Raw genomic sequence first — 16,058 nt, forward strand, 5'->3', positions numbered from 1 at the left:
TCATTACGTTTATGCATGCTGTCACTGCCATACTGGTCTACTGTTAACATGTTTCACAGGCAGCATTTAAATCAGTTGGCCAAGTCGGCGCGGGCCCAAACTATTGGGGGCCGGCAGACCTACACAACGGACTATTTTGCGCAACGCTCTTGAGGGCATCTTGCCCAAGCTGCATACACACGCATGATATGCAAAGGGCTGCTCCATTAGAAAGAGGCTGGCTCACTTGAGGACTCGGCAGGTCACAACAGCTGCAGCATCCGTTATGCCTATCTGTTTTCCTCCCTGCCTTCTGGAAGCAAGTGCACGTTCTAGAATCCCGCCTAGCACCAGAGCACTGCTTGCACCCCATAATAACTTCCATGCCCACTCAAGGCAACTCTAAAATATCTGCCCTCCAATTAAAACTCCCATATCTTTTGTTATTCAGCAGTATCATGCAGCAGATATCTCTCCTGCAGTTGCGAAGCCTTCTGGACTCCTCTCTTATCCCTCTTAATTGTCACAAAATACCCAGCCTTGCAAGAACCGGGTAAACTTGCCCCTCTGTCATTGTGCAGAATTTAGCCATGCGGCCGCGGCTGCCCAGAGCTACCAAGATCACTGGAGAGACTGCCGCTCCGGATTAGAATAGCCTCTCAGCTGCCATTAGTTTCCTCCTCGGCCTTGGCGGCCGGCTTGTCGGCAGGCTTGGCGCCGTTTGCCTCGCCCTCGATCTTCATCTGTTTCTTCTTGGACGCCACTGGGCCCAGCCCCCAGCGGCGAGGGTATGTGTCCCTCTCCATCACCACCCGCTTCACCTGCGCAGCGTGTATCTTTCTTAAAATTATAAGTTTCAAACTCTGTGCTGCGCTGGCAATGAGAAGGCCTCCTATCACTCGCATCGGACCCTTGCAACCTTTTCTTGGAGGCCAAAGCTGGCTGGGTATATGAGAGTTGCAACCACTTTGCAGCTGATCGCTTGGTTAAAACAATAAAAACCAGCAATTGCCAGAATAGGACCGTGATGGTCTCTTTCTGCAGTCACACAACTATCTCAAACTTCATTCAGAGAAATTAAACCCAAAAGGATCAAGTTGCGGCCGCACCTTGGCAGCGCAGCCGTGATCGCAGGTTGCAATTGTCGAGGTTGTCATCTGCGCAATACCAATGGCGATGGCCTCGCCCTTGGTAGTAATCATGACCACCTGCACGCCGCAGCCGCACGGGGTCAGAACCTGGCCCACCCTTCATAGTACATTTATTTCTTGGATAGACAACATCGAGTGACAGGTGCAGTACCAGCCGGCAAAGAATCTCATTTTTACCACCTCTATAGCCAGATCACTGCGCAGCGCCAGTTACCGGCACTTCAAGCATGCGGTTCGCAAAACATTGACCCCTAAACCCTAAACCCTAAACAGCCGCGCAGCCCCAGCATGCAAATTAGTCATTCTCGAAAAGGGTGTCCCATGGGCATATCAAAACCCCTGCTTTGCCATTTTTTTCAAGGAAAACAAGGGGGGAACACGGTGACTAAGCGCTGACCTCATCGTCGACCTCGATGCCGTTCTCGTAGCGCAGCAGCCCCGGCAGCATCAGCTTGGCGCCGTAGCAGATCGCGTTGACCGCGCTGTCCTTGACCACCAGCCGCTTGTACGTGGTCAGCACGGCTTCTAGGGGCATGATGGCGCGGCGCAGGTACGACTCATCCTGCATGAGTAATATTGCAGAGATCAGAAAGGTGGAACTATTCTAAAGCTCCTGGGCCGGGGGATTGTTCTGTTGGTGTTGCATGACGTGCACTTGCGAGGCAGCCCTCTGTCCTCTCGTCTGGCGCTCAATCTGCCCTGATGTCATAAATTACTCTAAGGAGGGCTTGACATTCTGAGAGCCCATGCACAGCGCAGAAACCACACCGCCTTGCTTTGAGCTCAACCACAAAGCTCTGTGGGCAGGATTTGCACCCACATCTTTCGCCAGGGTCGCCTTGCTCCTCATGCTCTGCCCTTTCCTCACTTATACAGGATGCCCTCAGGATGCCCAACTTGAACCATTGCCACCAACAGATAATTGATGAGCTGTGCCCACCTTGGTGTTGTCGTAGACCCACTGTGCGTCCAGGATGTCATGCATGGTCACCAGGTTGTCCTTCTCCCCCACGATGCCAGACCTCACACGCCGCAGCTCCTGCAAATCCACAACAACCCCACTTTTCAACAGGCTACTTCGATAGCAATATGTCTGCTCGCCCCACAGCCGATTCCTAACGAGTGGCGCAGTTGGGGGCAGGTGCAGAGGCCCCCATGTATGCTTGCAGGCACCTCCATGCATGCACACAAGCCAGAAAAAACATTCCAAAGACTGTCTCTCAATTGAGACAGCAGCCATCTCTTGCATTGATGGAAGATAGAGGTAGTGAACAACTGTGGAGGCACACAGTGCTGCAGTGAGTGGGATAGACAGCGGAGGAAGAGGCTGACCTGCATGTGAGCGCCCACACCCAGCATGAGCCCCAAGTGCACGCACATGGTACGCACGTAGGTGCCCGCCTCGCAGGAGATCCAGAACACTACGAGCTGCCTGTCCTCGTCGAACTCCAGCATCTTGCTGTCAAAGATGGTGCGCACGCGCAGCTGCCTTTTCACTGCTGAGATGAGGGGAGGCCGCTGGAACAGGGCGCCTCTGAGCGATGTCAGGGCGCGAGACACGGCTGCGGCTCCTCCTGGGACTTTTGAGTGCAGGCGTGCAATGCAGACGTACTCCTTGCCTGCCCCCTGCTGCGACTTTACTAGCCTGGTGGCCCTCTCCACGCAGACGATGAGGCTGCCTGTCACCTTTGGGTCCAGGGTTCCGCTGTGGCCAGTCTTGTTGACTCGAAGGATGCGCCTGATCCACGCCACGACCTCGTGAGAGGAGGGGTTGGAGGGCTTGTCCAGGTTGATGACCCCATATCTGACATGGTCCTCAAGAGGTCTGCGCAGGGGCGTGTGTCCGGCGGGAATCGGTGTGTAGTGTCCAGTCCTCACATTAAGCTTGTCATAGTTCTTCAGCAAAAGAGGCCACTTTGATGTGTCAAGCTTGGGTGTCACAGAGTCTGGCTTGATGTAAAGCTTGCTGGGATCCTTCTTGCTCATCCTGCAACTTTTAAGTCCTCAAGTCATTTTCGATCTTCTGATACAAATATAATGCTTAGATCCTTGAAGATCCCTGGATGCCTTTGTTCCGCAAGTTGAGCAGCCGAAATCCGAGACGTGAGCTGGTCATCACGCGCGTTCCCTGTCAAACCCTAGGGAGGGCTCCGCAAATCCCTTGCAGAGTGAGAATAGATATTTTAAGCAACGCCGCACAGGCCTGTGAATCACAGGCTGTGATGTCGCCCTCACCAGCAAATCCATCTGAATGTCTGCTTGTATATCTTGTCTGCGGTGAATTCAATCTACCTGGATCTTTTGCGGAAGGTTGTTCACAGATTGCGTAGCTGTGACTACCGTCTCAATATCTCAAATACATTCCTCATTATTTCATGTTTCAAGTTTCCCTGCCTCTACCTACTGGCATGACTATGACCAAGGACAAAGTAGTGTCAGCATGCTGTAAGCTGGAACAAGAAATGTTTCTTGTAGAAGACCTGCAATACAGTATAATTTCAAATCGACAACCGTTTTCTATACTTCCAGCTGCTGCGACAGTGCTCCTTATTTTCCAGAAGAATTTGTGACAAGTGCTCTCCCCCCAAAAAGCAGGGATGGATGTAAAGTAGAAATCAATATTTAGCGTGACTAATCACGCCGAGGAGGGGAAAGAAGCAGAGAGACTTGTCAACCGAGTGCTATAGGAAGTCAACCGCCAAAGTGCTGAGGTGGCCTGCGGGAGCCTCAGCAAGAATTGAAGCAGGAACTGCCACTGCCTTTTCACCGGCGCCTATTCTCATGGAAGCTGAAGCCAGGCGTCGTATACCTTGCACAGTCTATGCAGTGCCCGGCTTGAGCTGTATTCAAATTATCAGGGAGAGTGCAGACTCGTGGATATTTGGAATATCCATGGCAATGCAAGCTCCATTGTGAGCTCAAGTAGGGAGGAGCTGCTTTGCAGTATAGACAGGCTTGCATCAACAGCACAAACGTCTCTCGGCCCAAGAGAACTGAAGCATCGCATTGCAAACACGCATCCAAGTGTGGCTAGGAAGATTTGTATTTTGGTTTGAACTGCGACAGCTGGCAGACAGAGATGCTGGAGCCAACAGCCAGCGGTCATGCCGATCTGCTTCTTACGTACTTATGAAGTGTGATGTGCCTTCCAAGATTCGTGCTTTAGAAGACTCTAAACATGGCAGGAGGTCATGTGCATGCTCTTTGCTATAGCAATCACCCGGTGAGCCACAGAGAATGCAGTCGAGTACTGCTCTGCTTTGACATTAATGCATGATGGTGCACCTGCAGCTGCCACGCAGTTGGGATGGACATGTGCCTTTGGCTGGCCAGATCTAGATCTTCTAGAAGATCATTTTAATGTACTGAGCGCATCCAAACTTGAATGATCAAAACAATTCATGGCAGAAATGAAGGACGAATATCCATTAATGCCTATTGAGCTTGTGCATGCGCCCACTTTGAGAGAGAGAGAGAGAGAGAGAGAGAGATAGAGAGAAATATTACATCGTGCCAGCCAACAAGACTGATCAGATGTAAGTGAGTCAGGAGGTACAGTGACCTTATTAGGTCATCCAATCAGGCCCCTTCCAAACCCCCTCGAATCTCGAAAGAAGATATGACACAAGGGTAAAGTCACGTCTGACATCACAGACAGACGCGTCTACCTTCAAACAGGTCCAAGCAAAACAGGTGCACCAGCGATGATATCCGCGCAGGCGAAGGCCACGCCCTGAAGGACTCTGGCTCGGACGCAGCGGGACGCGTCTTGAAGTAGCTAGACTTGCGGCCCGTCACGATCGCAGGTTTAGCACTGGCACATCCTCAAACTATTGGGATGTAGGCGTGGATTATTGATCGTATCACACCAACAGTAGCATTGAGGGGGCTCCTTGGAGGCTTTGAGCGTGTGCCAGGGTTTGAAGTGGCATCCAACTAGACGGCGCCTGGCGCCTTTATCTGCCTTTCACGCTTGTGGCAATGCCATAGATGGAAAACCTGACTTTTTCAAGAAGATGCAAGGGCTGGGACAAGCCATCGAGCAGACCTTCTGCGAGTGACCATTCTAGCGGTCCAGAGCTCAATACTGTGGCTAGGGCAAACCCAGTGTTCTAGGATCTCCAGGCGTCCTTATTATCTACAAAATACCTTTGGATTGTGGCGGGGCCATTCAGGAAGCTCACGGCAAATGTGTGACCGTGCACTTCTTCGCAAGTAGACCACTCCACGGATAGAGCTGGGTTCAATCGATATCTTTCCAGCGGAGAGAGCATTTAATGCTGCTTTGTTTTCAAGCGGCCCAAAACTTAAATAGATACCGTTTGGTCCTTTTCAAAAGATTTTTCGTACACCTGACAGAAACGAGGGTTTGTCGTGCAGGGCAGTGCTCTGGGGGATCCATCACGGTCAGATCCAATGAAGGCAAGAGGAGACGAGGAGCAGCTCAACAAGTTGTGGGGCAGTCTCAGCGTCCCAGGTTGGCATGACGGCAGCCACCCCGAATCCCTCGACGACCTGGACCTCCTCCCGTGGGAGTCGCCTGGGCAGCCGATGACCGAGACTTCCCTGCTGTCGTCAGCAGACATCGACTGTCTTGCTGACGACCTGCTGCCCACGATGCGATTCCTCATGGAAGCATCGGATGTGTCAGGCAGCAGCGCATTTCCAGCCAGCTGGGCAGCTGACAGCGCAGAGAGCTCCCCAATCTCATTTCTCAATGCTACGATCCTCCTTGACCAGCCCCAGCCAGAAAACCAGCCTGCCAGCAGGAGCCAGCACCCTCTCCGCAGTTCTCCTGCAGCCACTTGCACACAGCTCATCCCCGAGACAAGCCCGGCACCCTTGCCGGGCGGGACGCCGATGATTCCAATCGCAGTGGAGACTCCCAGGCGCGAATGCGAATTGCCGGCCGCAGCCATGCGCAGCACAGGTTACACACTACTCTGCCGGCCAGCCGACGTGGGCATGCCGCCAATCCCATCCCAGCTGCCCCGGCAGTGCTGCTTGGACACCGGAGAGATGGGCGCCCAGCTGGACGCGGCCGCCCTGGCTGTCTGGGAGTCCTGCACTGGGGGCGGCTTTGACACGTACAACACACCGCAGGACCCAGCGCGCGACTGTAGTGCCGAGCGCATGGGCAGCACTGCCAGCGATGACAGTTTCACCTTCACAGTGGCACTGGCGCCTGCCGCGCCGGCCGGAGCCGCTGCAGCCGCATGGGCCTCTTTCGACACGTGCGCCGCCGATTTGGCGCCGGCTGCGGTCGGCAGCGCCGGGGCGCAGATCGCGCTGGAGGTCTCCCCTGCCGGCTGGCAGGTCAGGCGCCCCGCGTCACGCCCCCTGACGGCCGCCACGGCCGGCCGCCGCCGGCCGCACGCCCTGAGCGACCCGGACTATTTCCCGGGCGCTGCGGCGGCGGCTGCGCCGCAGCGGGCGCTGCGGGCCGGCGCGCCGGCGCAGGCTCGCATCGCGCGCACGCGCGGCGTTGCGGCGGCTCCGGCGGCGGCCGCTCCGGCGGCTGGCCGGCGCACTGCGGCAGAGAAGAACCGGGATGTACAGCGGGAGTATTTGCAGAGGAAGCAGGTGCGCTGCAGGACTCAGATCCATGAAGACCAATTGCCAAAGAGCTTCTAATTACAAATGTCACCTGTCGGGAGGAAAGAATTGTTGAGCCGTTGCATGCCACGTGATGCCTTTGACAGGGCATGCCAGTTGGAGACACAAACTTTCTTGACAGCTGACATTCCTGTGAGCGTTGCAATTGCCAGCGCGTTGAGTGTTGCGGTGGAATTGAGCCGACGGCTGTGTGTGCAGGCGAGGACGGAGGCAGTGCATGCGCAAGTTGGCGATCTTGAGGCGCGCAGAGCAGAGCTGCTGGCTCAGTTGGGCCCGCTGCTGACGCGGCACGAGCAGCTGACTAGGAGTCTGCCCTGGCACAAGCAGCAGGTGCCTTCTGCCGTTTTAGCCTCCCTACAAATCAGCATCCCTGGCACACTCTCCTCTTCAAACAACGTCTCCAAGTATGACCATGCATACCTGAGCGGCAGCACACAAAGGCTTTTATCTTTCAAGGACGTGACGTGCAGTGTCGCTAGGCAATAATTGTGTATCCTGGCAGCACGTCCCAAATATGGACAGGGCAACAAGATCGCCCATAAGCTGGGCTATTGCTCAGCTCTCAGATGGGCTTCACTGGGCACTAGAGGGGATAGCTTGGCATAAATGCTTGTGGTCGCTAAATCTGCGTTCTGGTTCACTGCAGGAGGAGTGGGGCTTCATGGCGGAGATTGCCAGCTGTGCGCCAGGTGGCGCTGACTCAGCATGCCCGCCTGATCTGGCGCCAGCTGCAGACCCCATCCAGAGCATGATGCTGGTGCGATAAAATTCCATGTCTTTCTTTTTGGACAGAACAGCCATGATTGGCCTGAACAGTGCTCTATGTTTCATGTTGTTTCATCCCTGAAAAAATGATGCCTGCCTGTGGCCACTAGAACACTCTAAAGATCCCATGAGGGATCGTTCGGTCTGGTGTCTTGGCCATGCACTGCATGCATTTCTTGAGCGTCACTGAAAAGTGTAATATCAATTGGACGGTGACAAAATTGGTTGCATATGCACAGGAGCCAGATGCAACTGTGGAACAGCTGTATGCTTCGGCAGGCCTGCAAAGCAGCATAAAGGTGACTCATCCAGTCCAAAGGAGCCATGCAATAATATAGACAACTCTGTCCTTCAAGAGACTGCCAATAAAGCCACACACACCTTGCCTACAGGAAACGATGGCGACCAAAATTACCATTAAAATCAGCGTTTGCTCAATGTGGAATGTGCTAAGACAATAGTTTTGCGCTTCCAGGATGAGGCAGCCCCATTCAAGCCACTTTGCCTGGCACCTGCCCCTAAGGATGCCGCCAAGTTTGATTCAGCCCCCTGGCAGCGCCTTGTGGTGAGGCCTCTGCTGTGCATGCCCTGAACATTCAAAGTTTGAATTTCAAAGTTTTGAATTTCAAACATTTCTGTGACTGCTGGCTGTTGCCTTACGCATATGTTACGAGCTTCTGCTGCCCCACATGAGAACAGTTTCCAAGTGCTTGCCTGGCCTTGATCAAGGTGTTGTTTTCGAACTTGCAGGCGCGGCTGCGGCTGACCAAAACACAAAGGGAGGGGATCGCGGCAGGCTATAACAACCACATCCAGTCAGAGGCGTTCCTGCAAGAGGACTGCCTGGGCATCGCTGCAAAGCTGCAGGTCTGCCAAATTCACTCGCAACCGCTTTCAGTCTCACAGAATCATATCCCACCGGCAAAGCACAATGCACTGGTACTTCACACAGAATCTTGCTCTTAATATCACATCAGATTTCTCGAGGGCGAATTCATTTCGGTGCCTTTCGCGCATGCTGTTGTTCAAGGCTGTTGCTCTTTCTTCCCATTGCACTCTCTCGGCAACAGTGCAGCGCAAGATTGGCATGTATTTATTTATTTAGTGATGCTGACAAAGGTGTGTGTTTGTCTGTTGCGCAGAAGCTGCCAAAGGTGGTGGGAGAATTGAGCAGTTCTCTGCAGCCAAATCTGGTGACGCACCTCATGGGCTGCCAGCTGGCGGGCATTTCCAAAAGAGGCGACGAGCTGACTCAGCGGCTGACGCGCACTTGCTTCCAGGTATTACTCCACTTTTTACTGTTTCTTCATCTCACATGCTTGCTTCTCGGTGTGCCGCTGAATGTGTCACCCTATGACAGCTAGCTCATATCATACAACACACCACCTGTAACCTTTGCCTTTGTCTTCCTCACAATTCCCTTGCTTCAAGCTAGTCGGGGTCAGCTTGATTTATTAGTAATTAACATTGTATTTGCCAGAGGCAAGGCGCGTCTGTAGACAAGCTGCATGTACAGGCTGTCACATATCCTGCTACTTGATGGACTCGCCAGATCCAAGCAAGACCCAATCATCCATGGGAACGGTGCTCAGTATTTATACTGCCCCCTGCCAGCCGGGGCCGGGCGTCGCAATATGTGCGCGTATATCACAATTGCAATTCCGCACTGTGCATCTCAAGACATAGGTGAGCGGATCTGATGCTTGGCACTGCAGGTATTCAACAAGGCGCAGATGGACATTCTGCGCGAGTTGATTTTCACCATTCCTCTCGACATGCGCGCATTGTGCCGGGAGATCGCAACTGCCGGGCTGAGCAAGGGGCGCGCAAGATCTGGCGTCACCTCAGCGCTGACTAACCCGCCCAAGAAGGTATGCCTTCAAAATCCAATCTCCCTGCACCTGCTGTGATAGAAAGATTTATTGCCCCTCGTTTTTTATCGAAAAGCAGCATTCGGTATTTATGCTCCCTTCAAAGAGCCATGCGATCTCTGATCTTGCTCAAAATATGTCACCAGGCTTACCATTCCATTCAACAATGGGCATTGGCTGTGTCTATTTGGAGGGTTCTGCTCTGCCCTACAATTTCTGCAACTCATAGAAATGGGCCTGCATGTGCGCAGAGGCCTGCGGTGAGGGCGCCAGAGGCAGGACAGGATGACATCAGCGCTGATGTGGCGCGTGACATTAGTCACAGAAACACCTCTGACTCTGTCCCTCGAAAACGCCGTTTGGCCGGCCCCTCACCCTCACAGGTGTGTGTCTTGCCTCTACTGAACCGATGCAAAGATCTGTGAGTAAGCAGTCCCTCAAGCTAAAAGGAATCAATAAAATTATCAATAATAATAAAACAATGCACCATGAATCAAAGGAAATTAGCAAGCATCTCCTGCCTTTTGCCCTTCGTTGCTCTGCAGCTGACCAGCGGGGAGAATGCATGCATTCTTAGCGCATAATTGTGCTTCACCAGCGTCACATCTTGCATTCAAGTCTATTTGTGACAGCGTCGATAATGCCCGCGAACAATCATCCGAATATCACACAAATGATACAGAACGTTGCCGTGGGGTGTACGTAGGGTGGACCCACTCGCAGGCGGCGCACAGCCGGGGCCGCTGCCGTGGCGATGTCAGGTCGTGCGGCCAAATCAGGCGACAATGCTGATGCCAGCATGGGTGCAGCTGCTGCGCAGCTTCCAAAAACCGGCCGTCAGCGGAAATGAGAAAGTGATCTCCCTCTACAAACGGCTTGCGAATATGTTCTCAGCAGTGCCAATAAGCATCATGTGCCAAGCCAAACGCCCTTTTGGTTTCCACTTTTTTCCCCAGAGAAACAAAGCACACGGCAAAGCAGGAGCTCAACTGTGTGCTTCTGCAGACAAGCATAAATTCTTCGCTTGGAGGCTGTGCCCTCTCAATTGATTGCAGCTCAGTTATATCAAGGCCATGGATTATTGCGCCTGAGTGTGCAGTAGTCACTGCGCAGCCTTGAAAATTGAGGAATAATGCAAGAGACAAAAAGCAGTACAAGCGGCGTAGGCACTTTGCTGCAAACCGCGAAGCATGGGTTCACCCAACGTAAATTTTCCTTTCACCACTTTCATTTCCCTTTCATGCGCGCAGATGGATATTCTCCTGGTTATGCAGGTATTCCTAGGGACTTCTCTTTTTTCAAATACTTAGCCTGGACGAAAACCTGCTTTTTCATTGAGAAAGTGAGAGGTTCAGTGCTTCAGAGTAGGCCCACTTTTCCTGTGAGCCGCACAGAAGTATACATCTTCCCTACTCATGAATGTATTCTCTTGTATTTTGTGAAGACGATCCTCATGTTTGAGGCAAGCTGGGGGTGCAACCGCGGAGCAGCTGATGCCTTTGCAAGTAAGGAGCGTTATCAAGATTTTAAGATTTCATGAGCAAGAGAGCAGCTTTCTTGAGTTGTTCTAAGTGCGATTATGCCACTCTTCTGTGGCATAAGCAAGAGAGGCCGGGGCCCTTACACGGGATACCAGGACCTTTCAAGGGGGTTTTATACACGTGATCGGAGAAGTGAACAATTTCGCCCGGTTTGTCTGAAGTTGAATTTGGAGCATGCTTGGCTGTGTGCCAATGTGCGCCTCTGCTGCAGGATGCAAAGCCTTTTCAAGATTTATCTCCTTGTTGGTGGAGTTATAATTCTCTCTGGGAAAATGAGCGCAGCTCTGACAGGATGTGGGAAGATTCATGAAGACTTGGTAGGAATGGGTTTCATACTTTGGCTATTTCTGACAATGTGAGTCAAGTGTTGAAGGAATTTTCCTTGTGTGTGTGTGAGAATACTTGAGGTCTGTGGGGAGGCGGGCTATATGCAGTTTTTTCATTCTGTTAGCAGACTTTTTACTTTGGAGCTGCGTTGCAACGGCGCAAGTTGAGCAGTTGTTTTGTGAATGAGCAGATTACTTAGATGTCCCTTTCAAGGAGACGGATGCTGGTCATTCAGGGCAGCACGGAAGTATTCGTGGATGAATGTCATGTATGTGGGTGTCTGTGCAGTAATACCTTCAGGATTGGGGCAGAGCAGCCATGTTTGGCATTTGATGAGGTAGATGGAGTGTCTTTCGAGTCATTTCAGTCCTTTCTATAAAAGATAGAAAGGACTGAAATATACAGTATACAATCAAATCATTTCCAGCAGATTGGGATCTGTTTTCACATGCAGACCAGCTGTTGCAAGAAGGGGCAGGCAGAGATCTGATATTCTTTTCTTGGCACACTCCTGTTTGAAACAATTGAAGTCTTTCTTTTGCACAATTGTGTTTCTAATGCTGCATTGCAGCAGTCTCTTGGATGTCTGTCTGGTGTGTCTGAAGCCTTTTGCACGGAGAGTGTGAACCTCAGATTTTAAGGGAAAGGCTCGTTTCATGATGTCAACTCTTTTAAAAGTATTCTTGATGTGTACTGGTTGTTGGGTGATACGGGTGAATTATGATTGTTTGAAAATACTTGACCATGGCCGTTTCAAGCGTCACTTGTCTGAGGTTTTCACTCTGACACTTCTGCCGACAGTGTGCTTGAAAGGCACTGGTCTTGAGTAGACTAAAGGGCAATACGTTTGGCAAACGCCAAGTGACAAAATGGGAATGCTGATGGGTGGTGAAATGGGGTTACTACAAATAGAGTTGTTTATCTGCTGCCATGCTGAGGTTCACCAGAGTCTGCCAAAGCATATCATCTTCTGCAGATGGTGCTTTGTGCTCCGTGTGATGTTTTGTATCAAAGAGGCTGGGTCATGTAATATGGGTACATGTGGGGTTTGAACTGTACTGCCATCCTCAGCCCAAAATATCAAAAGTTGCTCTCACTGTACTGTGCATCTTCCAGCGCCAACAGTTACTGCAGCCTACATCTAATCAGCCACTATAGGGCACACTGTGGCCCAAGCTTAGGCATCCTCATGCTCACCATGTTAGCAAGGCTGGTCAGAGCTGTCTACCCATGCAATTTCTCAAGAAGCATACCGAGAGCACTGCTCATACTCAAAGAGATCAGTGCAATGCGTAATATTATTTCACATTTAATCTTCAAGAATTCTCGGATGTCAGTATCTTGACTCCAGCATGCACCAAGTGGACCCGCACCAAGTGAAGCTGTCAAGGGATTCAAATGCAAAACCGACTCACCACATCGTTGAGAGCACCTCAAGATGACGCATGGCTGGCGAAACCCTCAGACCCTCGATTCACTCCCTCTCTCTCAGGTATTCTCAGGGGGGTTGTCCTCCAACCCCAGCACAAAGTCCCACTGCTGCCGCGTGACCGGCTGCACCGACAGCCGCCCCTTAGTAAGCAGCGCCATGCCCTTCAGCGCCCCTTCGCTGTGCCGCTTGAGCTCCTGCAGTGATATCAGCCGCGCCAAACGCCGCACCTGTGCAGCGCCATATCTGGCTTCAGCAACAGGGTGGTAAGGCTCAAGGCGAAAGCTTCAAAACTACAGGACGCAGCGCCTGTCAGGCTGTTTTTACTGGACACGGGCGGCATGCTATAGCATGCACATCCATCCCCTTGGAGGCTGCAGAATTGCTGCAACCACCGCTGTCTAGATCAGTGTGCCACTTCCTGACACCAGCAGCTTTGCGTTTGGATTGACGGCAAGGGCAGGCATGAGTGGCAAACACAATCATTACATGGGCAAGCTTCATCTGCGGACAAGCTGCAGGCTGCCAAAGACCTGCCCCTTGGATGGACTCGCCAGATCCAAGCAAGACCCAGTCAACCATGTGCAACCAGTTTTACCGGCCCCCGCCAGCCGGGGCAACATCTACACCCTGTACACCAGGACCTCAGATGGGATATGGCCGCACCATTTTGACATCCACCATGTACCAGCGGGGTTCTTCTGGCGTGGATTTGGGGTCGTGCTTCTTGCTGCTGGGATCTAGCGCTGTGCTGTCTGGGTACGCCTCCCTGGCCACCTCGCAGATCCCCACTATGCCTGGCTGAACAGCCAAACCTCCTCTCAAGTCCCCATTGAGGAATCGACATGCGGATGAACGCTTCTAGATCACGAAAATTGACTTGCAGCTGTAGAACTCATGAATCTTATTGAGTGATGATCAATATGTCTGCTGCTCTCTGCCTCGAAAGTCCCCTCTCTGCCGCCTCACTTTTGACACTGTGTTGCAGACAAGAAAAGTGCATGCAGATTAGAGTGCCGTCTGGGGATCTGCAATGCCCTGCAATCATCTTACTGCTGCTGCATATCAGCCACAAGCATATGGGGCACCAGGTTGTCAGGTCCTTGGTGCAGGGATCCTCTTTCTGCAGAGGCGTACCTCCTTGCAGTTGGAATGGTAGTAAAACGCGCGGTCACCCACTCGCATCCCTCGCATGATGTTGCGAGCCTAAATGAAAAGTTTGCGCTCAGCGATGTAATCTCTACTTCAACTCTCCTTGCATGCGCAGGAGGCCGCCACCAAGCAGAGCCACAAAGATGTACGCGACCAACAAGGCACATGCGGTTGAACATCAACGAGCGATTTTGAAGAGTTACAATGGGTTAGGATGATTGCCTGATAATTCCGTACGCCATCCCAGGGCTCTGTCTGACCTTTGGCGGCAGCTAGATCATCGATTGAGAATTCGTGGGGCTCGCTCTTAAAAAGATAGAAGCTTTCAGACTCACTCTGCACTTCTTCCTGCGGCCACTCAGCTTGCAGTAATGACCAATGTGTGCACATGCGCCGCCATTCTTCAAGATTGACAAAGAGGAGCTGCTGCTGGTAACAAGGTGGGAGAAGGATCATTGCAGCACCTTTTCAGGCTGAATAGAGATGGCCGCTTTAGCTCTCTGGCTGCGCTTGGGTGCAGCTTCTACTTCTGCACCTGTGTCAGCCTGCCGCTTCTGCATCGGCGGAAGGGATTCAAAGCCAAGCATGATAACAGAAGGCTTCCATCATATCAAGAAGGCAGCAGGGATGGGCATATGTCGATGTTGTTCTAGGTATGCAAGAGGATGTGTCACCTTCCTCGCCATGCTGCCAAGACGGGAGACGCTACAGGGATTGCTTAACCTCGCACAGCCCACTATTGGAGCAATAATGATTGAAGCTGACAGGCGAAGAGAACACATGAAAATTTCGGCATCTCTAGAAAACTTTTAGAGAATAGAGCTTTCAAAAAAGAAGTCATTGACGGAATTCCTTTATTTCTTCCCTTCATTTGCTCTGCGTTATGCTGCCTTTGATCTTCAAGGACTTGGCACCTTTCTGACCCCGCCGGCTGACGTCACCGTTTCACGCACAGCAGGGCTTTCGGCCTACTGCCTAGTGGCCTACTGCCCGGGCTCATAGAGCTCTTATGTAGATTACGAACGTCCAATGTTGAGTATTGTATCAATCTACGTGATTGCCTTTGCAGTATTTCAATATCAGGGATCAACGTAACCCCTCCAGCAATAGTGGGGCATTCGAGATCGCTTTTGGCTATGCAGCGGAATTTCTACAGGGAGTAATGCATGTCATATGGTAGTTTCCAGTATGATTGGAGAGTCTGATGACGAGTGGTTGGATGTGGACTGGTAAGTTTCTCAGATGTATTGTATCTATGTAGTTGCAAGTGTTAAATATGCTGGTTTCAGCTTTAATTATGCTCGAATGGCGTGCAGCGTGCCGTTGACGCACTTGCAACATATTAGACCAACAGTTTGCCTGCCAAGTTCATCGAGACTAAATATAAAGCGTCATTCTGTCAGGGATAGGCTGGAAGAGGCTGCCTTGCGGCAGAGGAAGGAAGGACAGGCGAGCCGCAGACCCTCGTCTGATCCTCTTGTCGTGATATCTCCTCCAGCACCAAGCTCGCAGCGGAGCTCACAGCCTCCAACTCCCAGCGCATTCACGCTAGTGCAGCCTGCGCCATCCCATGCCCCTGGCACCTCCTCATCTACTGAGCACACCTACTTGCAGCCTGGCGCCTGTGGGATTGCAGCCATGCCATCATCAGGGCATGCGTGGCATAAATCAGGACTTACTCAGCAGGGCCACCTGCTTAACTCGCAGATGAGCTGCAACTCAAGGGCCATCGTTCTAGACATGCCAGCCCACAGCAGCGCGCCTTCTGTGCCTCAGGCCCACAGCAGAAATGAGCCGGGAGGCTCATCACGGAGCAAGAATGGCCATCCTCCTCAGAGCCATGCCTGGGGCCAGCCCATGCCATCCTTGCCAGATACAGGCGTCAGCATCTGCCAGAACAGCTCTGGGGAGTGCACAGCACACGGCCTAGCGGAAAGACGGCTGTCAGGTGCCGGCGCCGGCTGCTCTGGCCGCGGACAGCCAGGCATGTCATCCCCGCTAAGGCCGTTGACAAACGGCTACCAGTCTTCACATCGCAGTGGCCTTGCAAGCCCAGGCCACCACCAGCTGCCACAGCAACAGCAGGCATGGGGCCATCGTGGCGCCCCTGCCTGTGTCAGCGCTCCAGCGCAGCTGCAAAGACATGGCGGACCGTCCGCAACGCAGTGGCAGGATGCAGCACTGCCGAGGCAGCAGCCTCCCACGCAGCACCAGCAGAGGGAGGGAG

At 52.4% G+C, this 16,058-nt stretch overlaps 3 protein-coding genes across 3 annotated transcripts; 1 reads left to right on the plus strand and 2 right to left on the minus strand.

The window, feature by feature from the left end:
• Nucleotides 1-579: 579 nt before the first annotated feature.
• Nucleotides 580-3,182, minus strand: COCSUDRAFT_25573 (putative rRNA pseudouridine synthase). The gene is made up of 5 exons (XM_005644434.1): nucleotides 2,463-3,182; nucleotides 2,071-2,169; nucleotides 1,528-1,692; nucleotides 1,089-1,187; nucleotides 580-800 (listed from the first exon to the last, which is right to left on the minus strand). The coding sequence occupies exons 1-5, from the start codon at nucleotides 3,114-3,116 to the stop codon at nucleotides 639-641; spliced, it is 1,179 nt and encodes a 392-aa protein (XP_005644491.1). The 5' UTR covers nucleotides 3,117-3,182; the 3' UTR covers nucleotides 580-638.
• Nucleotides 3,183-5,546: 2,364 nt separating this feature from the next.
• On the plus strand, nucleotides 5,547-10,232 carry COCSUDRAFT_58185 (hypothetical protein; the record flags this gene model as incomplete). Its single annotated transcript, XM_005644435.1, has 10 exons — nucleotides 5,547-6,713; nucleotides 6,945-7,076; nucleotides 7,393-7,503; nucleotides 7,751-7,810; nucleotides 7,987-8,076; nucleotides 8,262-8,378; nucleotides 8,654-8,791; nucleotides 9,227-9,382; nucleotides 9,634-9,765; nucleotides 10,089-10,232. 10 exons carry the CDS (start codon nucleotides 5,547-5,549, stop codon nucleotides 10,230-10,232), a joined length of 2,247 nt encoding a protein of 748 aa, XP_005644492.1.
• Nucleotides 10,233-12,329: 2,097 nt separating this feature from the next.
• COCSUDRAFT_48740 (DUF55-domain-containing protein) lies at nucleotides 12,330-13,873 on the minus strand (the record flags this gene model as incomplete). The annotated part of the gene is made up of 3 exons (XM_005644436.1): nucleotides 12,330-12,909; nucleotides 13,346-13,480; nucleotides 13,817-13,873. 3 exons carry the CDS (start codon nucleotides 13,871-13,873, stop codon nucleotides 12,739-12,741), a joined length of 363 nt encoding a protein of 120 aa, XP_005644493.1. The 3' UTR covers nucleotides 12,330-12,738.
• Nucleotides 13,874-16,058: the final 2,185 nt, after the last annotated feature.

The sequence above is a fragment of the Coccomyxa subellipsoidea genome (assembly GCF_000258705.1).
Source record: "Coccomyxa subellipsoidea C-169, whole genome shotgun sequence".
NCBI classification, from domain to species: domain Eukaryota; kingdom Viridiplantae; phylum Chlorophyta; class Trebouxiophyceae; family Coccomyxaceae; genus Coccomyxa; species Coccomyxa subellipsoidea.

Bases quoted from the DNA above. Each gene is read 5' to 3' on its own strand.
- COCSUDRAFT_25573 (XM_005644434.1), bottom strand. From the start codon at position 3,116: ATGAGCAAGAAGGATCCCAGCAAGCTTTACATCAAGCCAGACTCTGTG. The intron at 2,170-2,462 runs GTCAGCCTCTTC...GTGGATTTGCAG, and splicing joins GTGTGGGCGCTCACATGCAG to GAGCTGCGGCGTGTGAGGTC. The intron at 801-1,088 runs GTGCGGCCGCAA...CACGCTGCGCAG, and splicing joins ATCACGGCTGCGCTGCCAAG to GTGAAGCGGGTGGTGATGGA.